The 22,234-nt window shown below is 41.8% G+C and overlaps 1 protein-coding gene across 1 annotated transcript in view; it reads left to right on the top strand.

The window, feature by feature from the left end:
• fbln5 (fibulin 5) overlaps positions 1-22,234 on the top strand; it is a 115,640-nt gene that overhangs the window by 12,567 nt on the left and 80,839 nt on the right. The window contains exons 2-4 of the mRNA XM_059962272.1: positions 4,263-4,344; positions 8,496-8,544; positions 10,676-10,951. Coding sequence (XP_059818255.1) covers positions 4,264-4,344; positions 8,496-8,544; positions 10,676-10,951 — 406 coding nt within the window. The 5' untranslated portion in view covers position 4,263. The remainder of the gene's footprint in view (positions 1-4,262; positions 4,345-8,495; positions 8,545-10,675; positions 10,952-22,234) is intronic.

The raw sequence follows: 22,234 nt of genomic DNA, 5'->3' as shown, positions 1-22,234 counted from the left end.
GTGGGGTAGAGTGAGTTGGAGGATACCAAAAGACTGCATCAAGGTACATTTTGGTCCTTACAGGTTCCTGGTAGTGTTTAAAGTGATAGAGCACTACAGAGCAGAAGTAGACCCCTTGGCCCATCTAGACCATACCAACTGATCTTCTGCTCAGTCCCATCCAACTGCACCCAGTCTATAGCCCTCCATAACCCTCTCATCCACGTACTGTACCTGTCAAATTTCTCTTAAATGTTATATTTGAATTCATATCTGCCATTTTCCATAGCAGATTGATCCACACTTGTATTGTCCTCTGAGTGAACAAGTTTCCCTTCAGATTCTTCTTAAATACTTCACCTTTCACCCTAAATCTAGAAAATCAGAATCAGATGTAATATAATTGGCATATGTCATGAAATTTGTTGTTTTGTGGCAGTAGTACATTGCAATACAAAATAATAAAAAACCTATAAATTACAATTAAAAATATATATTAAAATATATTAAATAAGTAGTGCAAAAAGGGAGGGAAAAATTTCTGAGGTAATGGTCAAAGGTTCATTGTCCATTCTGAAATCTGATGACAGAGGGGATGAAGGTGTTCCTGAAATATTGAGTGTGTGCTTTTAGGCTCCCCTACTTCCTTTTTGTTGGTAGCAATGAGAAGAGGGCGAGTCCTTAAAAATGAGGGTCATTAATGATGGATGAATGGCTTTTTTAGGCATTGCCTTTTGAAGGTATCCTGGATGTTGGGGAGGCTAGTGCCCATAATGGAGTTGGCAGGGTTTACAAGTTTCTGCAACTTTTTACAATTCTGTGAATGGGAAATTCTATTGAATTTCAATGGGATTGAATTCCATTCTATACCAGTTAGAATGCTCTCCAAGGTATACCTTTGGAAATTTGCAAATGTCTTTGGTGATGTATCAATGCTCCTCAAACTCCTAATAAAATATAGTTGCTGTTGTGTTTTCCTTGTAATTGCATTAATATGCCGGGCCCAGGATAAATCTTCAGAGATGCTGACTCCTGGGGACTTAAGGCTGCTCACCCTTTCTACTTCTGATCCCTCAATGAGGATTGGTGTGTGTTCCTCAACCTCCCCTTCCTGAAGTTCACAATCAATTCCTTGGTCTAACTGACATTGAGTGCAAGGTTGTTGCTGAGACACCATTCAACCAGCTGATCTACAGGATCTCCTCACCATCTGAAATACTGCCAACAATGGTGTGTCATTGGCAAATTAATAGATGGTGTTTAAGTTGTACTTAACCATAGAATTGTGGGTGTAGAGAGAGTAGACAGTGGGCTCAGCAGACATCCTTGAGGCGGCGTCACTGTCAATTATCAGCGAAGAGGAGATGTTATTACAAATCCGCACAGACTGGTGTCTCCCTGTGAGGAAGTCAAGGAACCAGTTGCAGAAGGAGGGTCAGGCCCAGGTTGTTGATTAGAACTGAGGGTATGATTACAGGTATGATTGTGTTGAATGCTGAGCTGTGATCAATAACCAGCAACCTGAGGTAAATATTACTATTGTCCTGGTGACCCAAGGCCGAGTGGAGGGCCAGTGAGATTGCATCTGCTGTAGACCTATTGTGGTGATGGGCAAATTGCATTGGGTCCAGGTCCTTGCTTAGGCAGGAGTTGATTCTAGTCATGATCAACCTCTTGAAAGCACTTCATCACAGTAGATGTGAGTGCCTCTGGGTGATAGTCATTGAGACATCTCACCATGCTCTTCTTGGGCACTGGTATCATTGTCATCCTTCTGAACCTCTGACAGCAGCAGTGAGAGACTGATATTCCTGAACACTCCCACCATTTGGCTGGCACAAGATCTTACAGCTCCAGCTAGAAAACCATCAGCTCCTGATGCCTTGCGAGGGATTACCCTCTTGAATGATGCTCTGATGTCAGCCTCTAAGACAAAGGTCAGAGGGTCACCAGATGCTGCAGGGATTCACACAGGTGTAGTTTTATTCTCCTTTTCCAAGCTTGCATAAAAGGTGTTGAGCTCACCTGGGAGAAGAGCATCACAGCCATCCATTCCCAATCCATGCCTCTCATAATTTTACACCCTCATACATCCAGGGGTGGTAATGGGGTCAAGCTCCCACTACCTATTAAATGCTCCCAAAGGCCTGCACCTCAAATAGCCTCTATCAGCTAGGTCTAGCTCTTTAACCCAGTGGAACCATTTCTACTGACAGGAGAAGTCTCAAAGGTGGGTTACTGGTACTTTAAAACCAGTCACTTCGGGCAGCTGGAGCTTGTCAGCCGTGGTTGGCAGCTGAAGAGTAGGGAAACTCTGATCTCAAACATCTGCTGCTTTGTGGCTAAACCCACTCATGGGGAAGGCTTCAGGAGTGAGCCCCAAGGGAAAAATCTGGTGCTAGAGCCCCTAATGAAGTCCTACATTGAGTTCAATGCTGACTGGCAACTCCTGAGACATTGCTGGTGGCCAAACTATATCGGTTTCTGCCATTCCTTTGGGTTGATCAGATGCATTGAGAGGGGGTACTTGCTACATGGACAACAGCTTGTTCTTCATATTGTACTGCTCAGGCTTGCATTATCTAGGACATAACATCCATGGTTGACCCTGACCAATGAAGGCCTATCACTCTGAAGATCTCCCCTCATTCTCCTGCGCTCCAGGGAACGAAGTCCCAATCTATTCACCTACTCCCTGTAACTCAGGTTCTCAAGTCCCACCAGCAACCATGGTTGATGTCAGAAGTTCAATAGCAGTCCTGTTACCTGAGTGATATGTTGCCCTGTTAGTACCCTATTGTTTGAATGCACTCACAAAAGAAATGCTCCTTTTCAATACCATCCCAGAGCAACTGAGGGCAGGAGCTGGTGGAATTCGGGGTACATTTCAAACATTTGAGTGACTAAGGTTTACGGAGGGAGTTTCCTGAAATTTCCTCCATATTCCACTCTATCTTGTGTTGCTTTTTAAGTTTGACAATACACCTGTCCATTGCTTTGGGAAAATTAATCATGTTCAATGGCTGTAATGCACCTTAAACTGTTTGAAAACTGCCATAACATTTCAGAAAAAGAAGAATCTGTTTGAAAAATATGATACGAATTTTACTAGCTTTTTATGTGTGTGTATAAAACCTGTGTGTGTGTATATATATATATACACAGACACATACACACACATATACAGATAAATACATGTATATACACACAAGGGTACACAGGTTTAAGTTCCTCGGCATCCACATCACCGAGGACCTCACGTAGTTTGTACACACCAGCTGTGTGGTGAAAAAGGCATCTTTCACCCCAGACGGTTGAGGAAGTTGGGGATGGGCCCCCAAACCCTAAGAACTTTCTACAGGCACAATTGGGAGCATCCTGACTGGCTGCATCACTGCCTGGTATGGGAACTCTATTTCCCTCAATCGCAGGATTCTGCAGAGAATGGTGCGGACAGCCCCGCACATCTATAGTTGTGAACTTCCCATGATTCGGAACATTTACAAAGACAGGTGTGAAAAAAGGGCCCAAAGGAACGTTGGGGACCTGAGTCAACCCAATCACATCCTATTCCAGCTGCTACCATCCGAGAAACAGTACCGCAGCATAAAAGCCAGGACCAACAGGCTCCTGGACACCTTCTTCCACCAGGCCATCAGACTGATTAACTCATGGTGATTTGATTGTACTTCTGTGTTACATTGACTGTTTTATTTATTATAAATTACTATGATTGCACATTGCAATTTAGACAGAGACGGAAGGTAAAAAAGATTTTTACTCCTTATGTATGTGAAGGATAAGAAATAAAGTCAATTCAATTCAATATACATACGCACACAAATTCTTTAGTATTTTTAATTATTGAAAATTGTTGATTTTTGTTGAATTTTGTACTAACGCACCTCAGCCAATTCCTGATACATGTAAGCGTACAGGATAAGGTAAATGAAGTTGATTATTAATTCTTTATTAATTAGCTTTCCTTGTGAACTGGAACATTATGCACATCTGCCCTTTAGGGCACCTATACCTTGGTGCTAACACGTTATACAGTTACAAATATCATTTTATATTAATCTTGTCAGATTTAGAAACTCCATGCACAATTCTTGACATTTACTTTAATCATATGAGACCGATGGGCATGTGAATTTCCAGAAAATGCTCTTTATTTTTGGGTGAGATTGTGGAGTGGGGTGGGAACGTGGGTTGGTTGCAAAATGCAGTGGCTGAATTAGCACAGCTTACCCTTCATTCACAGCATGTTAATTCTGTTGCAGAATGTTGGCTGCATTGGCACTGACAGTGCTGTGGATCAGAGCAGGGCTGGCACAGGAGATGGATTCAGCTGTTTCAATTACGGTAATTACTATCAAGAAACTCCAAGATGGTGCAGAAGACCGACTGAAGTAAAATCTTTTCAATAGACAGGGATTGCCAAAACAAAAAAATGTCAGAAATGCTTCACAAGGTCAGGCTGCATCTTAGGGAAAAGAAACAAGAGTTAACGTTTCAGATCGAAGGCTTTCTGTCAGATCTGGGAAGGAGATAATAAAAGTAATTGTGATTATTAAGTTTTGTAACTCCAGAAACTAATTCAAAGAGAAGTATGGGACCTTAGGAGCAGCTTCTTCCCCTTTGGTATCAGATTTCTGAATGGCCCATGAACCCTCACTATTCCTTTTTTTGCCTTATTTTATTTATTTTGTTATTGTAGCTTAAAGTAATTTATTATGCCTGCATTATACTGCTGCCACAAACAACACATTTCCCCACTAAAGTCAGTGACCATACATCTGATTGTGATTTAGGATGCTTTGCGCCTGAGCCCAATACAACATTGGACGATAAGACATAGGAGCAGAATTAGGTCATCTGGCCCATTAAGTCTGTTCCGCCATTCAATCATGGCTGATCTTTTTCTTCTGTCTCCTCCCCACCCCAGTTCCTGGCTTTCTCCTCATAACCTTTGATGCCATGTCCAATCAAGAACCTATCAATCTCTGCCTTAAATACACCCAGTGACCTGGCCTCCACAGCTGCATGTGGCAACAAATTCCACAAATTCACTACCTTTTTGCTAAAGAAATTTCCCCACATCTCTGTTTTGAATGGATGCCTCTCTACCCTGTGCCCTCTTGACCTAGACGCTCCCACCATGGGAAGCATCCTTTCCGCATCTACTCTGTCTAGAGCCTTTCAACATTCAGAAGATTTCAATGAGATCCCCCTTCATCTCTCTAAATTCCAGTGAGTACAAACCCAGAGCCATCAAACATTCCTGGAATCATCCTTGTGAAATTCCTCTGGACCCTCTTCAATGCCAGAGCATCTTTTCTAAGATGTGGGGTCCAAAAATGTTCCAATACTCAAGGTGAGGTATCAACAGTGCTTTATAAAGCCTCAGCATCACATCCTTCCTCGTGGAATGAATGCTAACATGTACTCTAGACTTCTTGAATTGAATGCTAACATGACATTGCCTTCCTTACCCCTGACTTAACCTACGAGTTAACCTTCAGGGTGTTCTGCATAAGAACTCCCAAGTACCTCTGCATCTCAGATTCCTGGATTTTCTCCCCATTTAGAAAATAGTTTGCACATTGATTTCTACTACCAAAGTGCATGACCATGCATTTTCCAACATTGTAGACCATTTGCCACTTTATTGTCCATTCTCCTAATCTATCTAAGTATTCTGCATCCTATTTGTTTCCTCAACATTGCCCCCCCCTCCATGAATCTTTGTATCATCTGCAAACTTGGCAACAAAGTCATCTATTCCATCATCTAAATCATCTACACACAGCATAAAAGAAGTGGTCCCAATACCAACCCTTGCAGAACACCACTAGTCATTGGCAGCCAAGCAGAAAAGGATCCTTTTATTCCCACTCGCTACCTCCTACCGATCAACCAATGCTCTAACCATGTTAGTAACTTTCCTGTAATACCATGGGCTCTTAACTTGATAAGCAACCTCATGTGTGGCACCTTGTCAACAGCCTTCTGAAAGTACAAATATACAACATCCACTGCATCCCTTTTATCCATCCTACTTGTAATCTCCGCAAATAATTCCAACAGGTTTGTCAGGCAGGATTTTCCCTGAAGGAAACCATGCTGACTTTGTACTATCTTGTCCTGAGTCACCAAGTACTCCATCACCTCACCTTTAACAATTGTCTCTAACGTCTTCCCAACCATTGAGGTCAGGCCAACAGGTTTACCATTTCCTTTCCGCTGCCTTCCTCCTTTCTTAAAGAGTGGAGTGACATTTTCAATTTTCCAGTCCTCCGGCACCATGCCAGAGTCCAATGATTTTTGAAAGATCATTTCTAATGCCACCACAATCTCTAACACTGCCTTTTTCAGAATCGTAGGGTGCAGTTCCTCTGGCCTAGATGTCTTATGTACCTTTAGGTCTTTCAGCTTTTTGAGCAGCTTCTCTCTTATAACAGTAACTGCACTCACTTCTCTTCCTTCACACACTTCAACATCAGGCATACTGCTAGTGTCTTCCACAGTGAAGACTGACGCAAAATACTCATTTAGATCATCAACCATCTCCTTGTCCCCTGTTACTATTTCTCTTTAGCAGCCCTATATCCACTCTCATTTCTCTTTTATTTTTCACATACCTGAAAAAACTTTTGCTATCCATTTTGAAATTATTTACTAGCTTGCTTTCTTATTTCATCTTTTCCTATCTAATGATTTTTAGTTGCTCTCTGTAGGTTTTAAAGAAGTTCCTAATCCTCTATCTTCCCACTAATTTTTGCTTTGTTGTAGGCCCTTTCTTTTGCTTTTACATCAGCTTTGACTTCCCTTGTCAGCCACTGTTGTACTATTTTACCATTTGAGTATTTCTTTTTTTTTGGAATTCATATGTCCTTTCTCATTTTCCCCAGAAACTCATGCTGTTGCTGCTCTGCTGGCGTCCCTGCCAGCAGCTCCTTCCAATTTACTTTGGCCAACTCCTCTCTCATCCCACTGTAATTTCCCTTACTCCACTGAAATACTGCTACATCAGACTTTACTTTCTCCCTATCAAATTTCAAGTTGAACTCAATCATATTGTGGTCACAGGTTCCTAAGGGTTCTTTTACCTTAAGCTCCCTAATCACTTCTGGTTCATTACATAACACCCAATCTAGTAGGCTCAATGTCAAACTGCTCTAAAAAGCTATCTCTTAGGCATTCAACAAACTCACTCTCTTAGGATCCATTACCAACCTGATTTTCCCAATCAACCTGCATAATAAAATCTCCCATGACAACCGTAACATTGCCCTTTTGACTCAACTTTTCTATTTCCTGTTGTAACCTGTGGTCCACCTCCCAGCCACTGTTGGGAAGTCTGTATAAACTGTAACTGCCATCGATGTCCTTTCACCCTTGCAGTTTCTTAACTCAACCCACAAGGATTCAACATCTTCCAATTCTAAGTCACTTCTTTCTACTGATTTGATGCTATTCTTTACCAGTCGAGCCACACCACCCCCTCTGCCTACTTTCCTATCCCTCTAATATAACGTGTAACCTTGGACATTTAGCTCCCAGCTACAATTATCCCTCAGCCATGATTCATTAGGGGTGGTGGTGTATTGGAATTGGGTTCACTGGCTACAAAGCCCTAAACTTAAACGGAGATTTTAATCCCTATCCGATATAGCTATCTACAGTACCCTCACTATGAGGCAATTATGCTGTCATCACCTTTATAGACTGGCTTACTTCCCTGTCTAGTCTCTGTGACCAGGTATAACTGAAAAGAATACAAATCATGCAAATTGAAGCGAGTAAGAGTGCTTTAGATGACTAGTTAGGTTTTAGAGGTCAGAATGATGGAGGGCAACTATCAGTGCATTGGAACTATCATGGCTAGAGATAATAAAGACGTGGATCCGCATTGTAGTGTGAGCTGAGATGAGCTGAAAGTGGTTGGACAGTGTTTTTTTTTGCAATGGAAATGGGAATAGGAGATGTTAGTGACCCCCAATTCCATTTTGTGGCTCTGACCTCTTTTTGAGAGTTTCTGCATTACAGTTGCTCGTGGCGAAAAGCTGAACTAGTATTATGGAAAAGCTGTTATGGTTCATAGCATTTATAGTACGAGACAGCACAGAAACAAGCACTTCAGTCCATGCTGACCAAGGCATACCAACCAAGATAGTCCCATTTGCCACTTTTGGGCTCGTACTCTTCTAAACCTTTCCAATCCATGTACTTGTCCATCTTCCAGGTCTGCTCCACCATTGAATCATGGATGATTTATTTTCCCTCTCAATCCCATTCTCCCACCTTCTCTTCTTTACTGAACACTGTTTAAAAAAAAATTGCCAGACTTCCACACAAGAAAAATGGACATGGAATAGTATTTTGGGTGAATGTTATCAAGGAATGGAGAGGACGCATGTCAATTTAATGTAAGACACAGGCAAGTGAGAATCTCTTGCTGACTCTGCTCTGTGTGTTCAATGAAGAGATCGTTTTGTCTTGTTCTATTTCAGCGGTGTTCTGATGGCTATCGACTGGACCGCTCATCGGGACAATGCAGAGGTGAGACACAGTTACTACTCCAGTTTATGTCGCATCTTTCCTGGGCACAGCAAGAACCAACAGACATCAATCTGGCTATTGAACACAGGGTATAGAACGTGTTGTGACCATCTACTAATTTACTCGAAGATCAATCTAACCCTTCACTCGTGCATTATCCTCCATTTTTCTACCATCTGTTTGGAGTGAAGCAGGATAAGGGGTGTATAAAATGATAAGAGGCATACACAGAGTGGACAGCCAGCAATTTATTCCTAGGGTAGTTATGGCTAATATGAGAAAACATAACTTGAAGGTAATTGGGGATGTCAGAGTTGGTTCTTTTTACACAGAGATTGGCGGGTGTGTGGAATACGCTGCCTAGTGTGGTGATAGACACAGGTGCAATAGGGGCACATGGATGAAAAATAAATGGAGGGCTATGTGGGAGGGAAGAGTTAGAGTGATCTTGGAGTAGGTTACGGGATCAGTACAACATCATGGGCCGAAGGGCCTGTAGTGTGTTGTACTGTTCTAGGTTCTATGTTCACTGCTGCCCACTTCATGCTGGGAGTGGAGACAGGGTTCTAAACATCAGCCTGCTGTGGCTGGCCAATGGGCCCTGTATCAGGAAGAGAGATGGAGCTACAGCCATACCAATGCTCATGTTTAGAGCTACTGGAAGAGGAATCGAAAAGCAAAATAGCAATGCTGAATATTGGAAACAAAAGCAGGAAATTCTCAGCAGGTCAGGCAGCATCTGCAGACAGAGAAACTAATGAAGGGCTGTTGAGCTGTTGCTGAGATAGATCCTAAGATGCACTGAGACACATCATCAGTGATGTAACTGGGACAATCAGGTGTTCCAGGTCTTTTAACATCAGACACCCTCAGCCAGGCAACCCAGCCAGGGTTGACCAGGCCTTGGCTTGTGCCCCATCAACACTAATCCACCCTTGATCCACACCTCTTGATCCATAGCCATCTCAACAGCCTGTGTGACGGTCCTGATAGCTCTTTTCTGTGCAGCCCCTGTAATGCCAAGGAAAAAGTAGGCTCTGCAAAGCAAGTAGCCAGTAAAACCTCTAAACTACACCTCTGTAGAGACACATTGCGTCCTTCACCCTGAAACTGCCCTGCCAGCCCCTGATATTTGGCTTTCTTACACTCAAATGCCTCCTCATTCCAGACTTCCCAAACAATAACTATCTCCAGAACTGCTGCCTGATCTGCTGAGAATCTTCAACATTTCCTCCTTGGATACCAGAAGTTATGTATGCTGGTGAAGAAAGGTATTTATTTATATAGCAGCTTTCTCATCCACTCCATACCATCCCACAGTGCTTTTTGCGCTGATGTGTATGTAGTAACTGGTGGAATTGAGGGATTGTGTGATCACAGGAAGTTCCTGCAAGCAGTGTAACAATGATGACCAGATGATCAGACTTTTAGTAATGTCAAATGAAAGAGTAGTAGTAGCCAGAACACTCAATATAACATATACTCTTTATGTTTGAGATGAAAGCACCACTGATAAGGTTACCATTTATTGTTTCAAGTGATCTTTTATGTTCCATTGACAGACCAAATGTGCCAGGCATAACTGGTCTCTCAGTTGAATGTGTCATCTGAAAAATAACAGTGCAGCACATCCTCACTATGGTGTTAGTCTAGACTTTTGTGCTTAAACCTTAGTAAGTCATTAGAATAACTTAAGAACTCAAAATGCTGGCAGAACTCAGCAGGCCAGACAGCATCTATGGGAGGAGGTAGTGACAACGTTTCAGGCCAAAACCCTTCATCAGGAGACTAATTTAAGGACTATTTAAGCTCGAGTGGAATACATTTTTGCAGGTCTGTGGAAATGAGGCTGATGGGGAACTAGAACGAAAAGAGTTGAGGCCTCTGTAGATCTGCCCTGATCATAATGAATGTTGAGGCAGGCCTGAAGGACCTGGCACCCTACTCCCACTCCTATTTTCTTATGTTCTTGTGTTAGAAGTGAAACTCAGAGTTGACTCTGATGAAAATTGCTATCAACTGAGCCATGAATGACATCTTTATGAAGGGTGAAATGATTAAATAGTCCTCTGACAACGAATCCGAGTCAGCATAGCCTCTCAACTGTTTTTTTCTTGCTGCCCTTCTACAGATATTAATGAGTGCCAAACCATCCCAGATGCCTGCAAAGGGGACATGAGGTGCATTAATCACAATGGTGGATACCTGTGCCTGCCAAGGACTGCTGCACTCGTTTTGGCAAATGGACCATCCAATCCATCTTACCCCATGTCTTCACAATCAAGGTACTCAGAAACACAAAGTTCATCGGTCTACCAGCCGGCCTCCATTCCCAGATATCCTGCCCGAGCTAGATCTCTGATCTGTCGTTTTGGTTACACTGTGGATGAAAACAACAACTGTGTGGGTAAGTGATCGTTTTAATTATCAAGGGCTTATTTGCCAAAAAATAAATTTACCTGCTCAGTTCCATGTTATCATGACTTTTAACTTGAAAGAAGTGGGGTATTGAGACGGAAGCATTTTAGCCATCATTATTTTACAGGAAAATCACTACTCAATAAGCCATAACCAGCAGACATATGGACCAACAGATGAAAAAAAGAACCAAACTAAAGCACATTGATTAGGATTGTTGGATTTCTGTTTACTTTCTGATCCTTAGGGTTCCTCTGGGAATCAGGAATGACGATCAATCTTAATTCCAAGATTTCAGTTTAATTTACAATACAATGAAGCATACAAATACTGAGCAAGCTAAATAAAGAGCAGAGAGACGATGCTGAGGTGAATAGAGAAAAGAATAAAAATGGCACTTCTGAAAAATCTATCACTTTTATAGATAAGAGAAATTCCTTAGATAGAGATAAATTAGTTAATAGGCTACATAATTAAAACAATTACATCATATAGGTAAGTTACTAATGCTTAAACAATGAAAATGAGAAAAGGATAAACTGTTAGTTTAGCTGCTATACTGCATTCTGCCAGTGACTGTGAAAAATACATGAGTTTGTTCAAAAGTACAAACCTTATAAAAATGTTATTAAAAAAAGACAGTGGCCTTCAACAGTATGGATGCATTGGGCTAAATGACCCTCCTCTAATATTTTGAAAACCTAGCATTAGAGTAACAATGCAAGTTTTGGTACATGATATATGGAGGCTTTGTCACATCTTGATGTACTAAAACAGGGAGAATTTTGTGCCAAAGTTTCAAAGCGGAAGCCTTCCTCACCATAGACAAGATAAACAAAGTTGCACACACTGCAAACAGAGAGTCCAAGAATTAGAGGGTGCAGATAAAAATAAGAAATTTAAAGGAATAAAGAATAAAGTTAGGTCAAGTGAAGACAAGAGAAACTGCAGGTGCTAGAAGAAATGGAAGGCTTTAGTTTTTCACACCATTCATTCTCTGTAAACTCTAAAGTGCATGAAAATTCCATGAGTTCAACAGTTTCTGAGATACTCAAACCACCCCATCTGGCACCAACTAACATTCCGCCATCAAAGTTTCTTAGATCACATTTCTTCCCCATTCTGATGTTTGATCTGGCCAGCTGGTGGCGCAATGGCATCAGCGCCGGACTCCGGACCGAAGGCTCCCGAGTTCGAATCCAAGTCGGGCCACCCCTGAGCACGCTTTCCATCCGTGCTGGGTTGAGCGTTGAGCTAGCCGCTCGGCCTCGTAAAAAAAACAAAGGTTGAGTCAGGAACGTTCATATCGTGACCCGGTTAATCTGAAAGGAGTCCAATGCTGACACTACGCGCCAGACAAGAATGGCTGACTGTCTGGTGTGACATGCTAAAAAAAATCTAAACAACAAACGAACCTCTTGTCTGTGTCTGCATGTTTTCATGCATTGAGTTGTTGCCACACAATTGGCTGATTAGATATTTGCATTAAGAGCAGGTGTACGGGTGTACCTAATAAAGTGGCCCAGGAGTGTACAGTTCTTAGTTCCATTATGTTGGTGGTCGAGCCCAGTTAATGTTCCTACTTCTGTATGAGTCTGTGCCAAAGGCAGTCCTCTGCCTGTAGGTGCTATGTGCCTTCGGTTTGCTGTGATCTTTATAATCACCTGAATTGGAAGGACATAGAACCATAGAATTTATATGGAGTTAGGCCTCATTGAGTTGTGTGAAGTACTTAACAGCAGCAATCCAAAGGAAACACATCAAATTAACCCACAAGTACAGGATGGATAGAAAGTTCCAATGTCGGGGATAATCTTCAAGGAAAAAATACTTCATATCTGGAATTGTGCATCATATGGGATAACAGAGGCATTTAATTGGAAATACTGAAGTGACCATAGAGTGTGTTAACCAACAGGAAGGGACCATAGATTCTACTCAAAAATCAACTACATCCTTTATGTTGTAGAATACGTATGTTGCTGAGAGCTTGTTCTTCCAGAAACATGTCTCCAGGACAACATGCCACGCACCATGGACATGACACTCGGGCTTACTGTTTGTGACTGTCTACTACTGTCATAATCTTATGTGGTACATGTGTCTTGTGCTGTGTGTGACTGTTGGTACTGTGTTTTGCACCCAGGCTCCAGAGGAACATTGTTTCATTTTGCTGCTTTCATGAGTATTCATGTATGATTGAATAACAATTAAACTTTAACGTGAAATCTCCTGTTTGTCTGCACCAAGACTCTTAAAGAACTAAATTAGGTGGTTTAATAACTTTCAGCAGCTGGAATACATCTATTGGGATTGGTAATTTATTGGTTTTATATAACCATGTAGGACAGTTCTCAGTTAACGCTGATGGGTGCTTTTTGAAGAGCTGCGGGTAAATTCTTCCACTGAGGATTCAGCTCAGGAAAATGAGCTGATGAGGCAATAGTTGTTGGTGGTAAAATGTCTTCTCAAAGTGAACTATTCAAGGCATTAGTCATGCTAGCAATAGGTTGAGACACAAGAAGACCAGATCAGGTGAGGACATCAGGTTTCCTTCTTTAAAAGACACGATTAACCTGTTGGATTTTTGTATGGTTCCGTTGCTCGTTAGAGCACTGATGCAAGTTGGGATTGGTTTAGTTATCTTTCATAGATTACCAGTCTCCATGACTGTGAGCAAACTATTTAGTGTTTATTAACTATTTTTCCAATGCCTAAAGGAATTCAGTCATTCACAATTTCACCTTTTGAATAAAAACCACCATGTATCCAATTCTCTCTGAATAATATAATTTATCGACATACACTTGGGAAGCAAAGAGCAGACCTGGAATAAGCATTTCAAATACATGTTTCAGTGAAGAGAAAGGTGGATCCACATTGCCAGACTGAAAAAAAAATATGGCTCCAAAGTAATTGGTATAATTTGGAAGAAATGACCGAAGTTGGCACTTAACACATGAGAGAAATAAAATGTAAAGCACATTCACTGCAAAACTGAATGAAGCCAAGGCAGCAGGCTCATTCAAGGCTTGTATTTAACAGTAGAAATGTCTAGGATACAAATGAGATTTTATCCAGAAACTTTTTTCTTCAAAACAGGGGTGCAGCGCAGGGAAGGGTGTTGGGTATCCCTCCCGACCATTGAGGACACCTGAAACATACAGTGCCTGAAGGAGGCAGCATCCATCACTAGGGACCCTCAGGACACACCCTCATGTTGTTAATATCATCAGGGAGCCTGAAAGGAAACACTCAATGATTTGACTATAAGACAGAAGAGCACAATCAGGCCATTCAGCCCATCAATTCAGGAATAGCTTCTTCTCATCCATCATCAGGTTTACGAATGGTCTGAGCACCCATGAACCCTAACTCGTTGGGTTCTTTGCACTACATGGCTGCCACAAAACAACAAATTTCACACTGTGATAATGAACCTGATCTGATTCTGATTTTATTTAAGCATAGCTAATATGTTGTGAGATTAACATCCTTGTTGATTTCCTTCTCAGTATGTTACCGTCATTAGAAGATCAGATCATCATGGCAGGTGCCCAGTTTAATCGCTGGCATCCATTTAACACAGCTGAGAGTCTTGTTAGACCAGTCCATAAGCACTTGAGTCATAGGCATTGGACTGGAAAGCCCAGAACTATTAGAGTGTCAGATTTCCATCACGACAGGGCATTAATTCATTTCTATGAAAATGTCAAAGGCTGATTTCTGACTTTTAACAAACTTCTCATCTTTGTAACGATCAAAATGAATTCAAATTCTCAAATTGTCAATGAGATTTAATGTCACAGACCCTGGTTTGTTGATGGAGCCAAGCTGACATAAGGTAATTAGGCAATACTTCTTTAAAAATTCATTTTGTCTGGAATTTTAAAGCCACCTAGATGAGTACTCAGGTGGGAGGAGTTCAGAGGGCTATGGGAACTAGTTCACTGGACAACACAGTTGGCATGGATGAGTTGGGTTGAAGAACCATGACTCTGAGTCCGGATTTCACTACAAATACCTATGTTTATTGTCTACCTATAATTGCCCTTTGGGCAGGTGGCGGTGAGGTGCCATTTGAACTCCTATACTCCATCTGATGGAAGTGTTCCCATGGTACTGTTGAGTGGGGTGTTCCAGGATTTAAAGAACAAACAATACAATATCAAAGTTCAAAGTAAACTTGTTATCAAAGTACATTTATGTCACCATATACAATCCTGATAATCATTTTCTTGTGGGTTTTCACAGTAAATACAAAGAAGTAAAATACTTTCAATGACAAACTGCACACCACAAAGACAAATGGCCAATGTGCAAAAGACAATGAACTGTGCACGCACAAAAAAGAAAGGAAATAATAAGAATAATAAATAAATAGGCATTAAATTTTGAGAACATGAGCTGTAGAGCTCTTAAAAGTGAGTCCATAAGTTCGGGAATCAGTCAGTGTTCCAGTGAGTAAAGTTGTCTCCTCTGGTTCAAGAACCTGATGTTTGTAGGGTAATTGTTCCTGAACCTTGTGGTGTGGGAACTGAGACTCCTGTACCTCCTTCCTGATAGCAGCAGCAAAAAGAAAGCATGACCTGGATGGTGGGTGTCCTTGATATTTCTAAACTCCAATAGTCTCTGTCTTGGACAGAAATATTGGAAGGAGGTACTGGCAAACATGTCTGCTGCCATTGCCTATCTTGATGGAAGATATCATGGATTTGGGAGATGTTGTCAAAGCAACCTAATTGTAATTAGGTTTGCAGGTAGTACTCATTGCAGACAGTGAGTGTGGTGGGAATGGATGTTCAGACTGGTCAGTGGATATTGTGTTTGTTAGGAGTATTGTTGGAACTGAATTCATCCAGTATGAATGGAGACCATTCAATCACTCTTCCGACTTGCAGATGGTCAAAGACTGTTGGGTGAGTCAGTTGGTGTAATTAAGAAATAGTGATCTCTAATTTTTTAACTGAAACATGCCAAAGTCAGCATTCAATGCACACTTATAATTGCCCTTGAGAAGATGATAGTTCTTATGTTCCATAACTTCAAAACATTAAACTAACTCAAAATAAGACACAGGAGTCAAAAATGCAGGTCTAATTTCGAGTTTACTTTGAGCGAGGCACGCACGTATGCAATGTATGCACGTATGCACGATGTATGCAATTTACTTATTTATACATATAAGACCATAAGGCCATGAGACATACCCCATACACCTGCCTTCTCGCCATATCCTTTCATCCCCTGATCAATCAGGAACTGATCAACTTTCACTTAAATATACCTACAGAGTTGACTTCCATTGCAGTCTGAGGCACAGCATTCCACAGATTCAATACTCTCTGGCTAAAAAATTCCTCCTTGCCTCTGTTTTAAAGGGTCTCCCCTCTATTTTGAGGCTGTGTCCTCTATTTCTGGACACTCCCACCATAGGGAACATCCTCTCCATATCCACACTATCTACTCCTTTCAACATTCTGTATGTTTCAAAGAGATCCTCCCACATCCCAGATCCAGTGAATACAGGCCCACAAATGTTCCACACGTTAACTCCTTCATTCCCAGAATCATACTTGTAAACTTCTTCTGGACTCTCTCCAACGACAACACATCCTTTCAGAGATATGTGGCCCAAAACTGTTGAAGATACGCCAAGTGTGACTTGACTACTGTCTTATAAAGGCTCAGCATTACCTACTTGCCTTTATACTCTATTCCCCTTGAAGTAAATGCCAACATTGCTTTTGCCTCCTTTACCACAGAACTTTATTAAATTATGCTTCTGGGTGTTTTGCACGAGGACTACTAAATCCCTCCGCACCTCTGATGTTTGAATCTTCTCCCCATTTAGATAATAGTCCATACTATTGTTCTTTTGACCAAAATACATTATCCTATATTTCTCAACACTGTATTCCATCTGCCACTTTTTTTGCCGATTCTTCCAATTTGTCTAAGTCCTACTGCACTACCTACCCCTCCACCTATCTTCATATCATCGACAAACTTTGCCAAAAAGTCATTAATTCCATTATCTAAATCATTGACAAACAATGGGAAAAGCAGTGCCCCAATACTGAACCCCGAGGAGCACCAGTAGTCACTGGCGTCAAACCAGAAAAGGCCCCTTTATTCCCACTGGCTGCCTCCTGCTGTCAGCCATTCCGCTATCCATAGCAGTACCTTTCCTGTAACGGCATAGGATTTTATCCTGGTATGCAGCCTTGTGTGTGGCTCCTTATCAAACGCCTTCTGAAAATCAAAGTAAATGACATCCACTGCCTCTCCTTTGTCCTTCCTGCTTGTTACGTCCTCGAAGAACTCTAACTGATTTGTTAGGCAAGATTTCCCTTTACAGAAACCATGCTGACTTTGACTTATTTTACCATTAGTCTCCAAGTACCCTGAAACCTCATGCTTAATAATATACTCCAACATTTTCCTAACCACCAAGGTTAAGCTAATTAGTCTATACTTTCCTTTATTTTGCCTTCCTCTCTTCTTAAAGAGTGGAGTGACATTTGAAATCTTCCAGTCCTCTGGGGCCTTGCCAAGATCAAGTGATTCTTGAGATAATCATGACCAAAGCATCCGTTATCTCTTTAGAAACCTCTCTCATGACTCTGGGATGTAGTCCATCTGCCCCAGGTGACTTATCTACCTTAAGAAGTTTGTAATGGCACTCACTCCTGCTCCCTGACACTCACAGACCTCTGGCACATTGCTAGTGTCTTCTACAGTAAGACAAATGCGAAGTACTCATTAAGTTCATCTGCTATTTCTTTGTCCCCCATTACTACCTCACCAACATCATTTTCCCATGGTCCAGTATCAATTCGCACCTCCCTTTTACTCTTTATATAAAAACTGAAAAGCTTCTGGTATCCTGCTTTATATTATTTGCTAGTTTGCCCTCATATTTCATCTTTTCCTTTCTTATAGCTTTTTAGTAGCTTTTTTTGGATTTTAAAAGCTTCCCAATCATCCAACTTCTCACTCACTTTTGCTACTTTATATGCCCTTTCCTGAGCTTTTATGCTGTCCTTAACTTCCCTTGTCAGCTACAGTTTTCTACCAGAGCCATTCGAGAATTTCTTCTTCTGTGGGACATATCTCTTCTGTGCTTTATGAACTACTCTCAGAAACTTCAACCATTTCTTCGCTGCTGTCATCCCTGTCAGTATCCCCCTCCAACGCACCTCAGCAAACTCCTCTCTCATGCCTCTGTAATTCTCTTTATTACATTGTGATACTGATACATGTGAGTTATGCTTCTCTCCCTCTCAAATTGCAGTATGAATTCAATCATGTTATGATCACTACCTCCTAAGGGTTCCTTTATGTTAAGCTCCCTATTAAGATCTGGGTTATTACAAAACACCCGATCTAAGATAGCCTCTCCCCAAGTAGGCTCAAGCACAAGCTATCTTGCTATCTCCCCAAGTAGGCTCAAGCTAAACAGCCATCTTGTAGGCATTCAACAAATTCCCTATCTTGCGATCTGGCACCAACCTGATTTTCCTAATCCCCATGCATATTGAAGACCCCCATTACAGTTATGTCATTACCTTAATTACATGCCTTTTCCAGCTCTCTTTGCAATCTTAACCCCATATTTTGACAGCAAACACAAGGAAATCTGCAGATGCTGGAAATTCAAACAACAACACACACAAAATGCTGGTAGAACACAGCAGGCTAGGCAGCATCTATAGGTAGAAGCGAAGTCGACGTTTCGGGCTGAGACCCTTCATCAGGACTAACCGAAAGGAAAGATAGTAAGAGACTTGAAAGTAGAGGGGGAAGGGGGAAATGCGAAATGATAGGAGTAGACCGGAGGGGGTGGGATGAAGCTAAGAGCTGGAAAGGTGATTGGCGAAAGTGATACAGAGCTGAAGAAGGGGAAGGATCATGGGACGGGAGGCCTCGGGAGAAAGAAAGAAGTGGGGGGGGGAGCACCAGAGGGAGATGGAGAACAGGCAAACAACTAAATATGTCAGGGATGTGATAAGAAGGGGAGAAGAGTCATTAACAGAAGTTAGAGAAGTCAATGTTCATGCCATCAGGTTGGAGGCTACCCAGCCGGTATATAAGGTGTTGTTCCTCCAACCTGAGTTTGGATTCATTTTGACAATAGAGGAGGCCATGGATAGACATATCAGAATGGGAATGGGACGCGGAATTAAAATGTGTGGCCACTGGGAGATCCTGCTTTTTCTGGCGGACCGAGCATAGGTGTTCCACGGAACGGTCTCCCGGTCTGCATCGGGTCTCACCAATATATAGAAGGCCACACTGGGAGCAGCGGACGCAGTATACCACACCAGCCGACTCACAGGTGAAGTGTCTCCTCACCTGGAAGGTCTGTCTGGGGCCCTGAACGGTGGTGAGGGAAGAAGTGTGAGGGCAGGTGTAGCACTTGTTCTGTTTCCAAGGATAAGTTTTGACTATTTGGACTACTACTTTGACTACTATTTGGAGGCCTACATATGATTCCCATAATGGTTTTTTTCACTCTTGCAATTTCTTAACCCCTCCCACAAAAATTCAACATTCTTTGTCACCTCTTTCTAAAGATGTAATTCCATCTCTTACCATCAGAGCCACACTATCACTTATGTCTTCCCGCCTGTCCTTTGATGTTAAGCTCCCAACTATGGCCTTCTTTCAGCCACAACTCAAGTGATGCCCACGATGTCATACCAACCAGTCTCTAATTGCCCCATGAGTTTGTCCACCTTATTCCGAGTGCTACGCACATTTAAATACAGCACCTTCAGTCCTGCATTCTTTGCCCTTTTGAATTTTGCCTCTGTGGTACAACTTAACTGTTTCTTCAGTCTGCATTTGTACCCAATCATTGGCTTGTCCTTCCTTACATTCATGTTATGCTCATTAACTACTTGTAAACCTGCTGGCTCATTCTCGCCCTATCGTCCGGTTCCCATCCCCCTGCCCTGTTAGTTTAAACCACTACCTACAGCTCTCGTAAATCTACCCGCAAGTGTATTGATCTCCCTTGGATTCAATTGTAACCTGTCCCTGTAATTAACTATTTAGAAACTGTAATGAATTATTTTAAATGAACAAGTATGCTTAATCAACAACATATCTACAAGGTTACTCAAATATTACTTAAATATTAAACACACAACAGTAATGAGTTGCTTTCTTGATGGGCTGTTGCCCTTTAGGTGATGTTTTTCCAACCACTGCGAGGATGAGGGTTCCAGCATTTAGTACCGGTGACAGATTTTCAAAAGAAAGTCTAATGCTCACTGATAATAATTCGTAGATGGTGCTGTTCCCCAAGTTTTCCTTTGTACTTGTGCTCCCACGCTGTAGGAATCATGGGTTTGGGGAGTGTGATCAATTGAGTTATGGCAAATTCCTGTATTGCATTTTGTATGAGATATCTAAAGAAGTCACTTTGTACCAGTAGTTGAGCAAGTCCAGGTTAGGTTGCTGGGCTGAGTGCCAATCAAGCAGGCTCCTTTCGCAAAAGTAATTTTCTATTTATTTGCCCAAGAATATTTACTTAACTTGTTGGCCATCAAGTTTAGGGATGAAAGAATATTTTAACCAACACCATTCAGTAAAATAAATAGTGTACATTTTGAATAAGTGTGTCGAGGCTGCATAAAGTCAGAATCAGAATCAGGTTTAATATCACTGGCATGTGACTAAATCTATGAATTACTAATATATATATATATACTTCCGGTTTATGATGGCGTCATTGAAGTTGTGCAACAGCTTACTGGTAGTTTGAGACCAAAGGAATTTGAATAAAACCATTACTAATAACAGTTTTTTTGAAGTAAATTGAGGCAAACTATCACCACAGAGAGGAGATGTGCCCTGCTGGTGTGCTGCAAAATCCACGCACTTGGGAGTTGGAGTTGTGCTGGCTGGAGTGAATGATTCGGAGAGGTGAAGACGAGGCGAGGGTGGATTGATCAAAGTGCCAAGCAGATTTGGAGATGTCAAGAATGGCCAATCGGCAGCGAAATCTAGGTCTGAAGCAAATCACTTGGAGGCACCTTCTCGGCCTGAAGCGGTTTGCTCTGGCAGGACCCGGGTCCTAATGCGGGCACAACTCGCCGTTTGGACAATTTAAATGCTGGCTCCTCTCTTCATAGCTCTAAAGCTGTGAGACTGTCCCCAGCTGCTCTGCTTCCTGTCTGTGAACTTTGCAGCGATTTGCCCCGCTAATATGATGAACCGAACACCAACGCTTTGGGCCCACTCTGGGAATTTGGATTAAAGGACTCAATTCGGTTTGGAATGCTGTTGTGCTTGCTTCTATTGTTTGCATGACTTGCTTTTTTTCCTCTTTCTGTGCGCGTTGGGGGTTGTTTTTTTCTCTTTTAAATTGCATTCTTTTGTGTTTCTTGCCTTGTGGCTGCTTTTGAGTAAACAAATCTCAAGGTTGTACAATTTATACATTCTTTGATAATAAATATTAAATAGTTCAATTAAGTAAGTAGTCCAAAAGAGTAGTGAGGTAGTGTTCATGGGTTCAATGTCCATTCAGAAATCTGCTGTCAGAGGGGAAGACTCTGTTTTTGAATCATTGAGTGTGTGCCTTTAGGTTTCTGTACCTCCTTCCTCCTGGTAGGAATTACTTTCAGAAAGCCTTTGATAAGGTCCCACATAGGAGATTAGTGGGCAAAATTAGGGCACATGGTATTGGGGGCAGAGTACTGACATGGATTGAAAATTGGCTGGCTGACAGGAAACAAAGAGTAGTGATTAACGGGTCCCTTTCGGAATGGCAGGCTGTGACCAGTGGGGTGCCGCAAGGTTCGGTGCTGGGACCGCAGCTGTTTACAATATACATTGATGATTTAGATGAAGGGATTTAAAAGTAACATTAGCAAATTTGCTGATGACATAAAGCTGGGTGGCAGTGTGAAATGTCAGGAGGATGTTATGAGAATGCAGGGTGACTTGGACAGGTTGGGTGAGTGGGCAAATGTATGGCAGATGCAGTTTAATGTGGATAAATGTGAGATTATCCACTTTGGTGGCAAGAACAGGAAGGCAGATTACTATCTAAATGGAGTCAAGTTAGGAAAAGGGGAAGTACAATGAGATCTAGGTGTTCTTGTACATCAATCAATGAAAGCAAGCATGCAGATACAGCAGGCAGTGAAGAAAGCTAATGACATGCTGGCCTTTATAACAAGAAGAATTGAGTATAGGAGTAAAGAGGTCCTTCTGCAGCTGTTCAGTGCCCTGGTGAGACCCCACCTGGAGTATTGTG

This window comes from Hypanus sabinus, chromosome 2, assembly GCF_030144855.1.
Source record: "Hypanus sabinus isolate sHypSab1 chromosome 2, sHypSab1.hap1, whole genome shotgun sequence".
In the NCBI taxonomy this organism is placed as follows: domain Eukaryota; kingdom Metazoa; phylum Chordata; class Chondrichthyes; order Myliobatiformes; family Dasyatidae; genus Hypanus; species Hypanus sabinus.
This window is presented reverse-complemented; position numbering and strand designations above follow the sequence as displayed.